We start from the raw sequence: 15,206 nt of genomic DNA on the forward strand, positions 1-15,206 counted from the left end.
GCTCACCTTTCTTCTGGGGATCAAAGTTGAAAGAAGGCACATGTCAAGGAAAAGAAGACCACACATCGGCTTACTCTCCTCTGAGCCTGGCATTGACGGCCGACTCTTGTGATGTGTTTTCAAGGGTTCTTCCAAGGTTCCAGATAGGCTCCTTTGTCCTGCAGTCTTCAGGCCCAGGTGGAGCTATCTCTTTGCCAAGGTTACTTTCTGTTCTTTGTCAACTCCGAATATACGATGGTGCATTCCAGTCTCTTCCTTTTTTTTTAATTTTTAAAAAATTGTATTTATTGTTCAGAAGGAAAGAAAAGCGGACACCAACAATGGAGTCCTCATGCTGTGATCCACGCCATTCTCAGCTGGCCAGGATCATAGTCACGTGTGCCCTGTTTGAATGTTGCTGGGTGAGGGGCTCTACACACCCACTCTGGAAACACAAAGTGGGTCCAACCCCTCTTCACTCAACAAAACAGAGAGAGGCAAAATTGTTGATGAGAAAGGAAAGGAAAATTGATTATAGTGCGGCTACATGGGAAAGACGTGTAAGAATATCTAACTGGTTGGCCAACTTACAGATTCTTTCATAGGGGAAGGGGAAAAGAGCTGCTTTTTGACTTCCAGCTATCTATAAAAAAGTATAGAAAGGCATAGATCAGGCTAGGTTTTAGCTGGGGACATAATCGAGTGATTAGTCTTTGAGAGAGGAGTTTCAGTCTTAGCTAAGAGGTACAATCAAATGATTCATCTTCAAGACAGGAGTTTCAGCTTGTGACTGGGACAGAGCATCCCTCATTTTTCCAAGCACTGGGTTGGTGGTTTGTCTCCTTGGAGTTCCTGTGAGAAATCTCAAACAAAGAGTATCTGGCTGAGAGAAAAGGTTTTGATTTTAGCAAGATGGAGTCAGTCTGGCTAAGCAGGCCCCTATTACATGTACAGAGAGACCTTTCTGTGAAAACCTGACTTTCATATGTAGCTTCAACATCAAGCATCATATTACTGCTGTAACTCCACAGTTGGCTTCCGGCCTCTTCCTTCTGAGGTCTCCTTGTCTGCTCCAGGAAGCTCAATGGGATGGATCCTAAGACCACCCCTGGGCATCCTTCTTCCTGGGCAGCCCACATTGGGTCCAAGCATAAACTCTGGCTATTCAGAGAAGTCCCCATCCAGCAGCAATTCTCCCAGAACCAAAGCGCTGTGTCAGCTATTCCCTTGCCTTCCAGCTTTCCTGGCATGAGTCAGACTCCTGTCCCCAACTTCCCAGGGATTCCAGCAGAGCTCTCTGTCACAGGCCTGATGGATACTTTTCAAGATAGTTCAGAGTGATCAGGAAACAAGACTGAGCAGGGTAGTCTCAGGGTCACTTCGGTACCTGAAATGAGCACACAATTACCTTCCATTCCTTGGGCCTGGCCAATGGCTAGAAAGCAATGCTGACAGTGCTTTGGTGAGTCCACTCAAGTCAGCACAAGGAGGGGTGAAAATTTTTTAAAAAGTAATAATAGTAAGGTCCGAATCCCATGACTAAGTTGTTGATATCAGGGAGGCCATGTGAGTCTAATCTTTGTAGCTTTAGGAGTGAATAGGAAGGAGATTGGAGGACCATGTGGTATAAGCCGAGAAAGTGATTGAATCAAGGATTTTCCCATGTGGGGAAGTATCAGGAGAGGCCAGGACCTGTAAACTCGAGATCCATAGTTAGGGCCACCAGTCAGAGTCCTGAATAAGGTACTGTACCACGCAGGCTGTTAGTGCAGGGGAAGGCCTCTGGGCCTCTTGGGGGGGTCCCTTCCCATTCTTAGGGTGCAGCATGGCAGCCATTTGCCTTACCCTCACATTTGCAGAGAAACTGAAATGTGACAGACTCTGTGGAAGAGAAGGCATGTGGGTCTTAAGCAGGCTGAACAAGACAGAGACCAAAATCAAGAAGCCCACTGAGAGCTCGGTGAAGACAGACAGCACCTGGGTCAGTGGGAAGAGAAGCTGTGATAAGAAAGGCTTCAAGGACAAGTCTTTTTGTACAACCATCTTAGAGACAAAACAGCCACAAAAGAAGCCTGCAGGACCTCAGGCTGAGTTCTCAGAACACCGCCCATTGTGACGTCATCAGCCAGGGTCTGGTTCTAACAAGGGAGGTGTGCCTGGTCGTCATCCCCCTCAGCCCTGGCCTCCATAGCCTCCCAGGCCCACAGCACCGCCAAGGGCCATGCTCCTGTTATCTGTTTTGCTGCTTGTTTCTCAAGCCATGGGAGCAGATGTCGGTATGTGATCTCTCTCCCAGTGGCCAGATCAGCTCTCCCGGGTGGGCTGGGCCTAACAACCACCCTCCTCACCTCCCCTCTGTCCAGTTAGTGGTGAGCATTAGAGGCAAAGGGAGAGAGGTGGACAGGGAGCTCCTTACATAACTAGCCAGTTGGCCACTGGGAGACCACCTCCCAAGAGCACAAGACCAGCAGCTTGATGTTTTCCTATACATTCCTCCTCCAACCACTTTTCTTTTCCTCTCTTCCTCAGCTCAAAGTTTGACTTAGGTGACCTTAATTTTTGTTTTGAAACTCAAGACCTTATCCCTGAAGGAATAAATGGAGTGCCTGGAAGCTTGTGCCCAGACGTAGCTGAGTGGCAGGCCTCTGACTCAAAGGGTAGAAAGTCTAAAGCATGAAGCTTCTCAGGAGCTGCAGTTGCAAAGTGGAAGGACTTAGCACAGTCAAGTTCGGCTCACTGTTGCTCTCAGCAGTCAGCACCTGATACCTCGGATGGGTCATTTCTCTCTCCAAGGGAGTGGCCAAGGCTTAAAGGAAGCTAGGTTACTTGGCAATTGTTGTGGGTCAGATATCTTCCCATGTTTATTGCCTTCACCATCATGGTGGGGTTTCCACTCCTAGCCCATGTATGGGTGAGGATCCAGAGCCTCATGGATACTGAAGATTTGCCCAGAGTCCTACCACAGGGGAACAATGGTAGAGCCATTTGCCTGATTTGCGCCAGGCTGACTCCAGCACCCAGGGTTCCCTCCCTCTGTACAGAACACAGCCTATTCTCCTGGCTCCTTCAATCTGGCCTGGGGGCAGCTGTGTGTACCACAGTGGGGTGTGAAGAGAGGACTAACAAAACTTGACCTCTGGGGTCCACTTGCAAGGACATGGTTGTTTAAATCCTTTCTCACTGTTTTCACATCCATCACTGATTCTAGGATTTGTGCTCTTGGATTAATTGAAAAGTTTACACAGGCCAGCCCTGTAGAGTTAAGGAAGCCAGATCCCACACGGCCTGCTGTGGTTTAAATTTCAGACCCAGAGGCTTGAAAAACATACCATGGGACATAGTGCCCCAAATCCAGACAGGACAGAGAAATGGAGGGGAAGGGATTGTGGGATGATCATACCCCAGTGGGGAGTGCTTGTCTCTGTTTCTCTCTCTCCAGTACATGCACACTTCCTCTGGCAATGACAGAGAGCCACACAATTCTGTGCTTGTGTCGTGGGTTATTCTCAGAACCAAGAAGATGGAGAGTGGGGCCTAGGCCAGTGCCGTGGGGACTTCAGGGCAGAATGGGCGTGGGAGGTTCTGCCAGCTCCCACGGGCTGAGGATTTGCTGTATGCCAAGCACTGTGGTGGGCACTTCAGCCCCCAGGCTCTCAGTTCATCCAAACATCTATCTCATAGGATAGGTACTATCTTATGCCCAGTTTAAAAATAGAGGATACACAAGGAGAAGTAGACTCCCCCAAATCATTTAGTAAATAGGTGACAGATCCAGGATTCTGACTCAGACTGTCTACATGCGCTTACGGAATGCCACGTTCTGCATCTCGAGGAGAGCGAGCACAGTCGCAGCCACTCAGCCTCCCATCAGGCTCACAACCACTCTCGGCATTTTGATGAATTTCCTCCCACACGTCTAAGTCCAATTTCTTCACGTGAGGAAATCACAAGTTATAAATATGATTTACATCACTCAATTCTCTATCATAAGCATTTCCCCATACCATTATAAATTCCCCCATGAGCTGAGAAATAGATCGTGATATGGATGCACCATGCGTTATTCAACCACAACATTTCGGTTGTTTTTCATCTGTAACTATACTAAAGAGTGCTGCAGCAAACATCTTCAGACATCCTCATGTAGAATAAGTTTTCACAATTGGATTTATTGACATGGAGGACCACTCATGGCTGTTGAGTACCTCTTACCTGCCAGGTGCGGTTCCAGGCTCCGGGACCCAGGACCAACAAGCTAGGCAGTTACCTTCTCTTTGTGAAGTTTATTCTCTGGGATCAGAATCAGCCAAAGAGAAATCAGTGGAGTACAAGTTAATGGAATGCAGCATAGAACATAAGACTGAGTAAGAAAAAAAGAGCAACCAGGACAGGAAGGGCTGTTGTAGACCCAGGTCAGGGAAGGCTTATTTGGAGAAGGAATATTTGGGCAGAGGTGTCAACAAAGTGAAAGAGTGAGCCAGGCCACTGTCTGGGAGAAGAACTTTCCAAGCAGAGAGAACAGGGGAGTGGTCAGACCACCAACTCTGATGCCAGATTGCCTATTTCAACTCCTGGTTTTGGTATTTAACTAACTGTGTGACCTTGGGCAAATTACTTATGCTCTCTATACCTCAATGGTGGTGAAAATATTACTTGCCTTATAAGGTGATTATAAAAACTTAGTGAATTAGTCTTTGTAACGTGCTTCTAACAGTGCCTGACACATAGCAAGCATCTTGTGCATGTTTGCTGATTGTGATGTACGAGGACATACAGATTCAAAAGTCCTGCAGAGAGCTTCATATACTACCGACAGCTGAGGGCTCTTGACGCGTACTGCTGAGTCTTTACTCCAATTATCATCATCATCATCATTATTATTATTATTTTTAGAGAGAGATTTTTTTGCTATAAAGCGCATGTGCTCTCTGGAGAGACAGAGAGAGATGGAGAGACAGAAAGCAAGAAATCACTCCACCCTGCTCCCAGGAGGAATGACCTTGCTGCAATCCCTTCTACTCCATTCTTTTCTCAGGATTTTAGGAACACATGCACACACACCCAGCATGAGGTTTAAGCCAGCAGGTCTGGGACTCGAACTGCAGTCGACTACGTGGGAGTGCAGTGATGTAACCAACATGCCGTCTGCTGGTCCCCACTCACATATTTTTAAAAACATAAAAATGGTGGGACCAGAAGATAGTGTAGTGATTATGTCACTGAACTCCACACGGCCAACCCTGGTTTGAGTCCCGGACCCAGTGTCTTGGAATCACACTGGGCACGTCCACATACATGTCCAAGATCTTAGGGAGGAAAATGGAGAAAGGATTGCAACATGGCCATTCCCACTGGGAGTAGGGTGATTTCTCACTTTCCCTCTCACTATGTCTGACTGTCTGTCCGTCTGTCTCTCTTTCCAGCAAGCCCATGAGCCCTAAGGCAAAAATTTCTAAATAAATAAATGAAAATAAAAATGACCATTCCTGGGTCACTTTATCCCACACTAGAAAATTTCCAGAGTATCTGTTAAGCTTTGTTTTAAAATTAGCTAGAAACAAAGGGTTGGCTTAGTGGTGTCGTGGTAATGCCCTGCAGCCACGCTATGTCCACACGGAAGACTATGGATTTGGCTCTCTGATTGACCTGTGCATACTGAGAATATGCACCCATGAGTCACTCCATGGCCCAAAAGCCAGGAGTAACAATGGTATGAGACCCTGTTGAGGTACCTGTCTTTCTCTCTTTCTCTGTCTCACCCTCATGAATGAAATAAACTTTAAAAAACAGAAAGAAGATAGAGTCTTGGGAGGCAGCCAGTAGCATGGTGGTTAAACTGCTGGATCCCGTATGGCCGACTGTGTGGTTCAAATCCTGGACTCAGTGACTTGGGAAACATGCCAGGTGTATATGTGTTCAAAATCCTGAGAGAGGAAGAGGAGAAGGGATTGCAGTATGGGGGTGCTTTCTCACTTTCTCTCTCTCTGTCTCTGTCTCTCTCGAGTGAGCTCATGTGCTCTAAAGCTAAACAAGCAAATAAATATAAAGAGAGGGTCTCAGACTCTAGTGAAACCCACTCCTTGTTCCATCACCCCCCATGCAGCTAATAGGAGTAGAGTCCCCTCTTTCCACGGATGAGGAGCTGGGCCTGGCCTCTGTCCAGAAGGTGAATTCCTCTCCTCAGCACAAGCAGCTGCTGTTTTTGCTCCCAGTAAAGGAACTGTTCTGCATGGGCTCCCTTTGCTCTGAGCCTCCCAGTAAAGGAACTGTTCTGCATGGGCTCATCTAGAACAGTCAGGGCTTTCCAGTAGGTTCCAGCACTTTCTGTGCCACCCTTTTAGGTTCCTGCATGCAGTTTTAGTTTCCCGGGACTGCTGAAACAGAGAATCACAAACTTAGTGGCTTAAACAACACATTTTCTTACCTTACAGCGCTGTGGAATAGAATCCAACACGGGCCTCCTGGGCTAAGTTGTGTTGGCAGGACGTACTCTTGCTGAGTGCCCTAGGGGAGAACTTTTAGCCTTGCTTTTCCAAACTTCTAAAGGCTGCTCTGTGCCAGCGCTGTTGCACCTTTCTATGCCTTTCTTTCATAGCCACATTTTCCCCTAACCGTTGTTTCTTCTGCCTTCCTCTCCCGCTCTTAAGGATCCTTGTGATTGGCTCACTCAAAATAGCCAAAGAAATGTTCCCATTTTTATGTCAGCTGATCAGCAACTTTAAATCTTTCTCGAAAGTCCCTTTTCCCTCATAAAGCAAAATATTTGCAGGTTCTGGGACATGGCCTTACAACCTGGACTTATCCAGGGCCCTTCCTCTGCCTCCCACATCCGGACTGCCCTTGGACAGTTTTCCTCCAGATTCTCCCGGGTGAGGGTAGACGTGAGTTTGATGAAGCGATGTACCTGAGAGGTCATGGACAGAGTCAGATCCAAAGCTTTGGATCCAGATCCCAAGCTCTGTGCAACCAAAATAAAACACCTGCAGACATCAGTACTGGCATCACTCAAGCACCTCACTAGACTTAGACTGACAAGGTCTATTCAGGCCTCCTCTTCCCTGCCCAGCACCTGAGCCATGATGGAAGTTCACTAAGTACTACAGTCTTTCCCTTCCACTCTCTTCCATTCCATTAGGATGCGGTGAGAGACCCATTTTCGAGGGAAGAACTCGGTATTCCAGAATCACAGGGGGGATGGAGGCTGAGGTGGGTGAGTTTCCATGGCAGGTGAGTATTCAGGCGAGAAATGAACATTTCTGTGGCGGCACCATCCTCAACAAGTGGTGGATTCTCACTGCTGCTCACTGCTTGTACTCTGAGGAGCTATCGTAAGTACCAAGAGCTCAGCCCTGTCGCTCTGATGCTGTCCACCCCGGGGCCACCCCCACATTCAGCCAGACCTGTCTGTCGAGAGGAGTCCTAAGGCTATTCAGTCTCGAGTAGGATATGAATTCTCCCACCCACCCACCCCATCCAGCCTGGGAGATGTGGAGGCAGCCAAGCTGAGACTGTGTTTTCCTCACTGTCACCCAGAACTAGGGACTACATGGCTCACCTGACATCACACACTGTCCTCTAAGGAAATTCTTGAGGTTTGATGGAGTCCAAGGGCTTGGTCTGTCCACTTCTCCTACAACATCCACGTTCTTCTAGGAGGAAATTCTTCTAATTCGGGATGTCTGGTTTCCTGAGCCACTTGACATACTTTCCTGCTTCTTGTAGACGCTCTGTGCTCAGCAGACCAGTGGACATCTAGCATGTACTGATTACTATGTGCCAGTGACCCTGCTAAGAAACTTTACCTATTTAACTTATTCAATCATAAAGCAGGTAGCATGAATTACCCCATTCTATAGATGGGAAACTGAGGAACAGTAAAGTTAGATGCCACTCAACCAAGGTTTGCACCTACCAGATAGAGGCAGGATTTAAGTTCTGGCTCAAGCACTTGTGCTTTTTTTCTACCCCACCTTGAGAAAATTTGAAGGTACATAGAAAGACCGATTTTGATGTATTGATCAAGAACTTGGGAAAAGGTTCATCGTGGCATGTCCAAGGAACCTTGTAGGACCTACTCTTATGGGAGACTTAAGGATTGATTGGCCTCTGGAGAGCTCTAAGCTGTTCAACCTGGAAAGGGTTCTGAATGTTGATTTATTACTTAAGATTCCTTCTGCTTAGTTCATGGCAGGTCTACATTAAATTTGGTTCCTAGGTCCCTAAATTGTTGCTAGGCTAATTGTTATAAATAGATGCAACATTATCTTACCAATCTGAAAGCTAGGTTGATCTATGCCAGTCGGTCTTTCCCTGGTTTTTCAAAACCAACTTTCTGGTCTTGCCTAAAACCAAGCTATGTCTTTAGGCCATCAGTCAGGAGTATCTCATTCATACCTTTGAGACTCCTAATGGAGCCGAGGTATAGCTGTGGTCTCACAGATTGCTTTGATCTTCTTCTCTCTTTGTCAAATTCTCACACCTTCCTGGGCAACAACCCTAACAGGACCAGTCCTAAAGGCCCCTGGAGTCATATGGGATTTGGGCTTTGCAGGCACTGACAATTCTGTGCATTTTTGTGACTTCCCTTCCCCTCCCGCTTGCCCCTCTGTGATTCTCTGCCCTCAGTCCAAGAGATCTGAGCATTGTGATGGGGACCAATGACTTAACCAGTTCATCCATGGAAATAAAGGATGTCACCAGCATAATTTTTCACAAGACCTTTAAAAGAGTCAACATGGACAACGACATTGCCTTGCTGCTGGTGGGGTCTCCAATCACATTCAGTGACCTGATACTGCCCATCTGCCTACCCACACAGCCCATCCCTTCCAAGTGGCATGAATGCTGGATTGCAGGATGGGGAAAGACCTATGCTGGTATGTGACAACTCTTCATCTCCTGAAAGCTGCCAGGGCAAGAGCCACTCAGTCTGAGGGAGGGCAGGAAGGTCAAAGGAAGGAGCTAAGGAAGGAGGGAGGAAAACGAGACCTGCATGGGATCAAATTCTTACTTGGGCTCACTGAAGCCCCATCTCTGCCTCTTCTGAGTGCCAAGGAAACATATCCCCAGGGCCCCAAGTTGAGATGTCAGGTCTGAGTTGGTCTGTGGGTGTGGTCTTCTTCCCCCAGCACAGAGAAGTCTTGTTCATTTAATCTGATGTAAACTCTCCAGTCAGCCAGAGGCCCCTCTACTCTTTACTCTCAAACATCTCACTTGAGTCACATCTTAATGGTTCCCACCCGGTCCCTCAAGGCATTAGAGATGCTCATCCTGGACTAAGCTTTTGATGGTCCTGGAGTGCTGCCCAGCTGTTCTTAGAAATGAACCTGATGTTACTTGTTATTTGTTGTTATGTTATTTCCTGGCCAGAAGTGGAGAACGTATACCAGGGTAGAAAGGTATGATGAAAGCCCTATTGGACTATCCCCAAAGAAAACCCAACAACACCAAAAGCAAACAGGCCAGGGAGCAGATGGGAACAACACATCATTGTCTCAGGCCAGAGCAAGACTTCTGGGTCCATGGGGCTTATTTGCAACAAGCTGGGGCTGGAAGATGGTGCTGTTTCAGGAGCTCAGCCACCACAGGGAACCTGGGCTCTTGGCGCTACTCAAACATTGGAGGTGGAGCTGTTGCAAGCAAGGAAATGAGACCCTAGACATCTTTGTGTCTTTCCACCATGTCAGATTTTATTGCATAGCATAAATTTTAGCACAGCAATGCAGTCATGTCAAGGGATGAGAATAACTCACCCTCGCTGATGACTCTGAGCAGTTCCTGGAGCCAAAGAGTTAGTCTTGTATCACCAGCTGTCACAAGCATCTGCCCTTAAAGGAACTGGAGCCCGTCCAATCCATTTCTAGAGGTCTCACAAAGGGTCTGAGGTGCTGAGGCCGGGACAGAGGTAGCAAGTCTCTGGGACCAAGGTTCACAAGTGTCTTAGAGTGGCTGGGAGCAATATGTTTTTTATCACAGTGCCAGGGACAAATGGCAAAGTGGTTTCAGAGAAGGCTCCTTTTCCACCCCAAGGTGGGCAGTCTCTTAGATTATCATCTGTGTCTAAAATTAGCACATGGCAAGCCTGTTGACCTCTGCTTGGGTAGAAGAGTGTATTTGGAGTTTTCAGGTTCAGGTGTTTCTGTTAGTCCTTCAAGGCATTCCCATTTTGTCCCTTTAGTCTGACAGGTGAAGGAAGGAATTTGGGTGTACATGTCACACTTTTAACTGCTCAGTGCAATCCTGTCATTACAGAATCCATTGTGTGTAACGTAGTGCTCTCTAGGAGCAGGCAGCAAGGCATATGCAATATTAAAAATAGTAAGGAGAAGAATTACAGCTTCTCTGTGTGATCAGTTAATAAGATAAAGAGAAGTCCGGGCAAACTCTTAGCACCTGACCATGAAGAAGGGGGCTCTGCAAATCCCCTCTAATCCTCTGTATAGAATCTTGGTCAACAAGAGAACCTGCTAGAGGGCCTAAATAAATTTCACTGGAGGTTACAAACTCCTCTCCATGACTCTGCATGGCAGAAGTGCCAAGCTCACATAATAAAAACTAGCAAAAGGCAAATATGTTGCCAAGGCAGGACCATGCTGGGGAAGGATCAACGGCCAGTTCCAAAGAGGATTGAATCCATAAGGCTAGTTGAAGTCAAGCTGGAAGTTTACTTAAAATCAGGAATATGGTTTGAATGAGGGGAATGATTTTAGTAGATGGAGAGTTTTTCAGAAAAGTATGGGATAGGGAAGTGGATAAACACCAGGCGCAGAGTCATCTGAAGGAAGCAGAAGGTGAGGGGCTGGGAGGAATGTGAAATAAGGTGGGCAGGTGACTGGTGAATGCAGGGGTGGTTGGGCAGTTTGTTGCATCATCAGCACAGGGACCTGCTGCCCAGTCACTTGTCTAATGTGCTTTCTCTCTGGGCCAGGTGACAAAGACTCCATGAAAACTGATCTGATGAAAGCACCAATGGTTATAACAGATTGGAAGGAATGTTCAATGTTGTTTCCAAAACTTACCAAAAATATGATGTGTGCTGGATATAAGAATGAGAGCTATGATGCCTGTCAGGTAACTAGGGGTACCCAATCCCTCACTCTTTAGGCCCGTAACCCCGCCTGGCTGCCAATGCAAGGGCATCCTCTCTCTACTGGGAATAGGCACTTAAGAGTCTAGAAAATGTGTTGGACTTGAGGTCTTACCCCTGAGACTAGTGGCATGGATTGCAGAACCTCTGGATACTTATTACATGAATAGCACCTTGGAATAGCAGTGCTACCTGAGAGTCAGTATGCAGCAACCCTGCATAAGTATTTCCAGCCTTCTTGAGCCATACTAGGTAAATAGGACTCCCAAGCTTTTCCCAATTCTAGGAACTCAAACAAACAAACAAACAAAACAAACAAACAAAAAAAGCCAAGGAGAATTGAAGATCCGTGTCACTTTAACTCATTAATTTAGCAACTTTGTTGGGCATGCCAAGCCCTGGAGATCCATGAGACATAGTTCTTCATCTAAGGGAACCCTCAGTCTCCTGAGCAGGTGGCTGGGTAAACTAACAATTATAATTTATTGGGTGATGCATGGGGGTTTTATTGAACCAAAATTTGAACTCTCAGTTCACTTTAATAAAATAAACACAAAAATTTTAAAAATGTTTTTGATCGATAATTAGAAAAATAGAGGAAAAAAATCAGAAATTAGTTCCCTCTAAGAATGCATGATGGGAGGACGACAGGTGGTCTGGTGGTTAAGGGTGCTGGACTCCCACATGGCCAACCACGGTTCTAGTTCTCAACCTGGTGGCTTGCTTTTTCACTTTGTCTCTCTCACTCTCTCTCACTCTGTCCCTCTCTGGTGGTCAACTTTAAATTAATTAAGTAAATTAATTATTTTTTAAAAGTATTTTAAAAAAAAGAATGCATGATGGGATTTGTCCCAAGATACTCTGTCTTTGGAGTGGCCACCCTGATGACCCTACTTAGTTCTGGTTGAAAGTTAAATGCCTACTCACTGGTTAGGCGGTGCTCTGGTCATTGGTAAGAAACCGCAAATGCCCATGTTAAATATTCTGTATAGTGATGGAGAGGCTGCCACGTGGATAGGGAAGATATTTATCTACAGAATTATCTATTATTGTTTAATGCAAACACATTGGTAGTTTGCCCTATGAGTCAGGGCCTTGGGAGAGGGCTGCTGAAACAGAAGTTGGAGGCAATGAAGGAGAAAAGAGCTGAAGTAGGAAGAAGTGGGCCCACGCAGCATAGCATCGAGGGTAGGAGGAGGCCCCCATGTGGTGAATACCAAGAGGGCCAAGCAGCGAGACAGAATAAATGGCATATGAAGCTTGTGTTTTCTTCACATTCCAATTAACCAAAAGCATTTAAAAACAAAGCAGACAAAGAAACAAAAATCAGAGAATTGGGCCTTCTGGTTCCAGGCTAGAAGGAACAGGCACATTTCTCTCAATCTCTCCCACTAAGTACAACTAAAAGCAGTGAATTATACTGTAAAATGAAAACAAAAAGCCCTGAAATGTGGAAAGAAGGTGGGCTGGCTGGAGACCGTGATATAGAAGGTATGGCACAGCACTGAGTTCCTTGGGTTTTCTGTTTTCCTCTTATATATCCCAGTCTGGATGCTGGAGAAGCCCACACCTCAGAAACACCAACAGTACAAAAGCTAACAACAATTCCACAAAACAAGCAAGCTAATAAAAACAATGAAAGCCTTCTCTCTCTTTTGCCAAAGGACCAAGAAAAGGATAATCTGTAAGACAAAAACTTTTGACAATGAATAGTCTATTTCAGCAAAACATAAACCCCTCTATTAAAAAGCTCCTCAGAGTCCTCCTGGCTCCATAAACCAAGGTCAAGTGACAACCTCAACTTCCCCATTTCCTCTGCTCTCCTGAGTGACATCAGAGGAGGCTGAGTGGAAAGCAAGAAATCATCCCTCTGGAGGATGGCCATGCCACAATCCCTTCTCCTCCATTCTCCTCTCAGGATTTGGGCATGTACGTGCATGTGACTGATATGAGTTTCAAGCTTCCAGGTCCAGGACTCGAATTGTGGTCAACCATGTAGGAGTCCAACGACATAACCATTATGCCCAAAAACCTGATTGCTGGTCCCAAAAACATGATTTTTTTTAAAGAATTCTTTTTATTTAACTTATTTATTTATTCATTTTAATTTGACCAGAAAGGGACAGGGCACACACGCTTGTGAGAGAGAGATGCACAGAAAGTGAGAAAGCAAGCCGCCAGGTCCAGGACTTGAACCATGATCAGCCATGTGGGAGTCCAGTGCCCTTAACCACCAGGCCACTTGCTGGACCCTAGAAAACATGATTATTTCAATCCTCTATCATTTCTTAGCTATCAGAGTAGAAACAAGCAGTCTAAAATCTTTATAGTGCCTTCATACATATTCAATAATTTTGGTCTCTCATTGCCTTGAAAGGTGGGCAGGACATGTTTCACTCTCCCCATAATAGATGAGAAAATATAGGGATCCAGAATTTAAGGGATTTTCCCAAAGTCTGATGTCAGGTAGTGACAGGACCAGGCCTGGAAGCCAGGTCAGCTGCTTCTCTTCCAGGTCAGGTAACAGTGATCACGTGACCACTTACTCGCACAGTGGGGAATTGGGAGGTTCTTGTGGTCAGTATGTTTCTCATCAGAAAGAAGGTCTCTGCCTAGTGGCCTTGGCCCTTGGAAGAAAGCCACTCTTGGGGTCTGTCATCAGTGCCAGCTCCTTGCTAACTGAGGCCAGAATTTCCTTTGGGGCAATCCCTGCTTCTAATAAACAGAAAAAAAAAAAAATTAAAAGTCACAGAAATATAAAAAACACGTATTTGTAGATGCTCCCCTGAGAGCCAGCAGTCCATGATGGGAATCTTTGTTTCCTATCTGAACAAGTAATGTTTGTAATAAGCAAAGGTAAAATACAAATACATTTCTGGAATATTTACTACGTCGGCTCTGTGCCAAGTGATTTAGAGATTTTTTTTTTCCACTTCATCTGTCAACAGTCTTAGGAGGTAGTTGATATTTTCTCCATTTTAATGATGCAGAAGCTGAGGCTTAGGAAAGTTACTTGCCCAAGGATAGTCCTTTCCCTCTAGTGAAGAAAACAAATAAACGAGGCAGCATTTTAATGATATTTCTGTAACATTCGGGACTTCACAAAATGAAAAAAAAAAACATTATAAAACAGCACTTATGGGAGGAGCTATTTGGGTGGAAATTCTATTTCAGTCTTGCCACATGACTTGAAAAACAAGGAAAAGAATGCCTGCCTCCCCCACACACCCCAAAATAGATGAGTGCTAGAGGCAACATTTTGTACCGGAAAAGGTAATTTGGTTTTGGTCTAACTTGATGGTTGAGCAGCCTCGGACCCTGACACTTCCGCAGTCACAGTGAAGGTGCCCTACCCCACTGCTAGGCGACGAGTTCACGGTCAAACCACACACCCCTCGAATGCGTCTCATTATCTCCCCCTGCACTTTCTCTCTGCAAATTGTAGCCTGTGACCTTAGAATTAGTCCTACTGTCCATCCCCAGTGTCCAGCCACCAGGTCGCATGGGTTTTTCCATCTCCTTCTTGACCTTCTCATGCTCTTGTTCAGAGCCTCATCGTTTCTCACCTCTTTTTTTAGAGAGGTTTTTGTGATAGGGCATGTGTGCTCACCAAAAATACAGGGAGAGACAGACAGAAAGCAAGAAATCAGCCCCCCGGGGCATGGCCACGCTGTAACCCCTTTTCCTCCATTCTCCTCTTGGGATTTTGGGCACGTGTACGCACACACCTGACATGACTTTTAAGTCATTGGGTCCAAGACTCGAACCACAGTTGACTATGTGAGAGTCCAGTGACAACCATTATGCCACCTGCCTGGCCTCCTGCTTCACTTTCTATGCCTCAAGTCTTCCTTTCTGGGTTGACACTGTGACTCACCAACCAATGGCGTACATTCTTGTTAAAATGTTCCTGGGCCATGGGAACCAGCAGTTAGCGTAATGGCTATGTCGCTGGACTCCCACATAGTCGACCGCGGTTCGTGTCCCGGACCTGGTGGCTTAAAACTCACACCGGGCGCGTGTGCATGCGTGCCCAAGATCCCGAGAGGAGAAGGGATTGCGGCGTGACCATCCCCCCTGGGGGGTGATTTCTCGCTTTCTGTCTCTGTGTCTCTCTCTGTCTGTCTGGCGAGCGCACGCG

The 15,206-nt window shown here is 46.2% G+C and overlaps 1 protein-coding gene across 1 annotated transcript in view; it reads left to right on the forward strand.

Moving 5' to 3' along the window:
- The first annotated feature begins 2,123 nt into the window (after positions 1–2,123).
- PRSS55 (serine protease 55) overlaps positions 2,124–15,206 on the forward strand; it is a 16,534-nt gene continuing 3,451 nt past the window's right edge. Inside the window, exons 1-4 of the mRNA XM_006161255.2 lie at positions 2,124–2,255; positions 7,115–7,307; positions 8,605–8,855; positions 10,907–11,049. Coding sequence (XP_006161317.1) covers positions 2,201–2,255; positions 7,115–7,307; positions 8,605–8,855; positions 10,907–11,049 — 642 coding nt within the window. The 5' untranslated portion in view covers positions 2,124–2,200. The remainder of the gene's footprint in view (positions 2,256–7,114; positions 7,308–8,604; positions 8,856–10,906; positions 11,050–15,206) is intronic.

This window comes from Tupaia chinensis, unplaced genomic scaffold, assembly GCF_000334495.1.
Source record: "Tupaia chinensis unplaced genomic scaffold, TupChi_1.0 Scaffold138390_1, whole genome shotgun sequence".
Classification (NCBI taxonomy): Eukaryota; Metazoa; Chordata; class Mammalia; order Scandentia; family Tupaiidae; genus Tupaia; species Tupaia belangeri.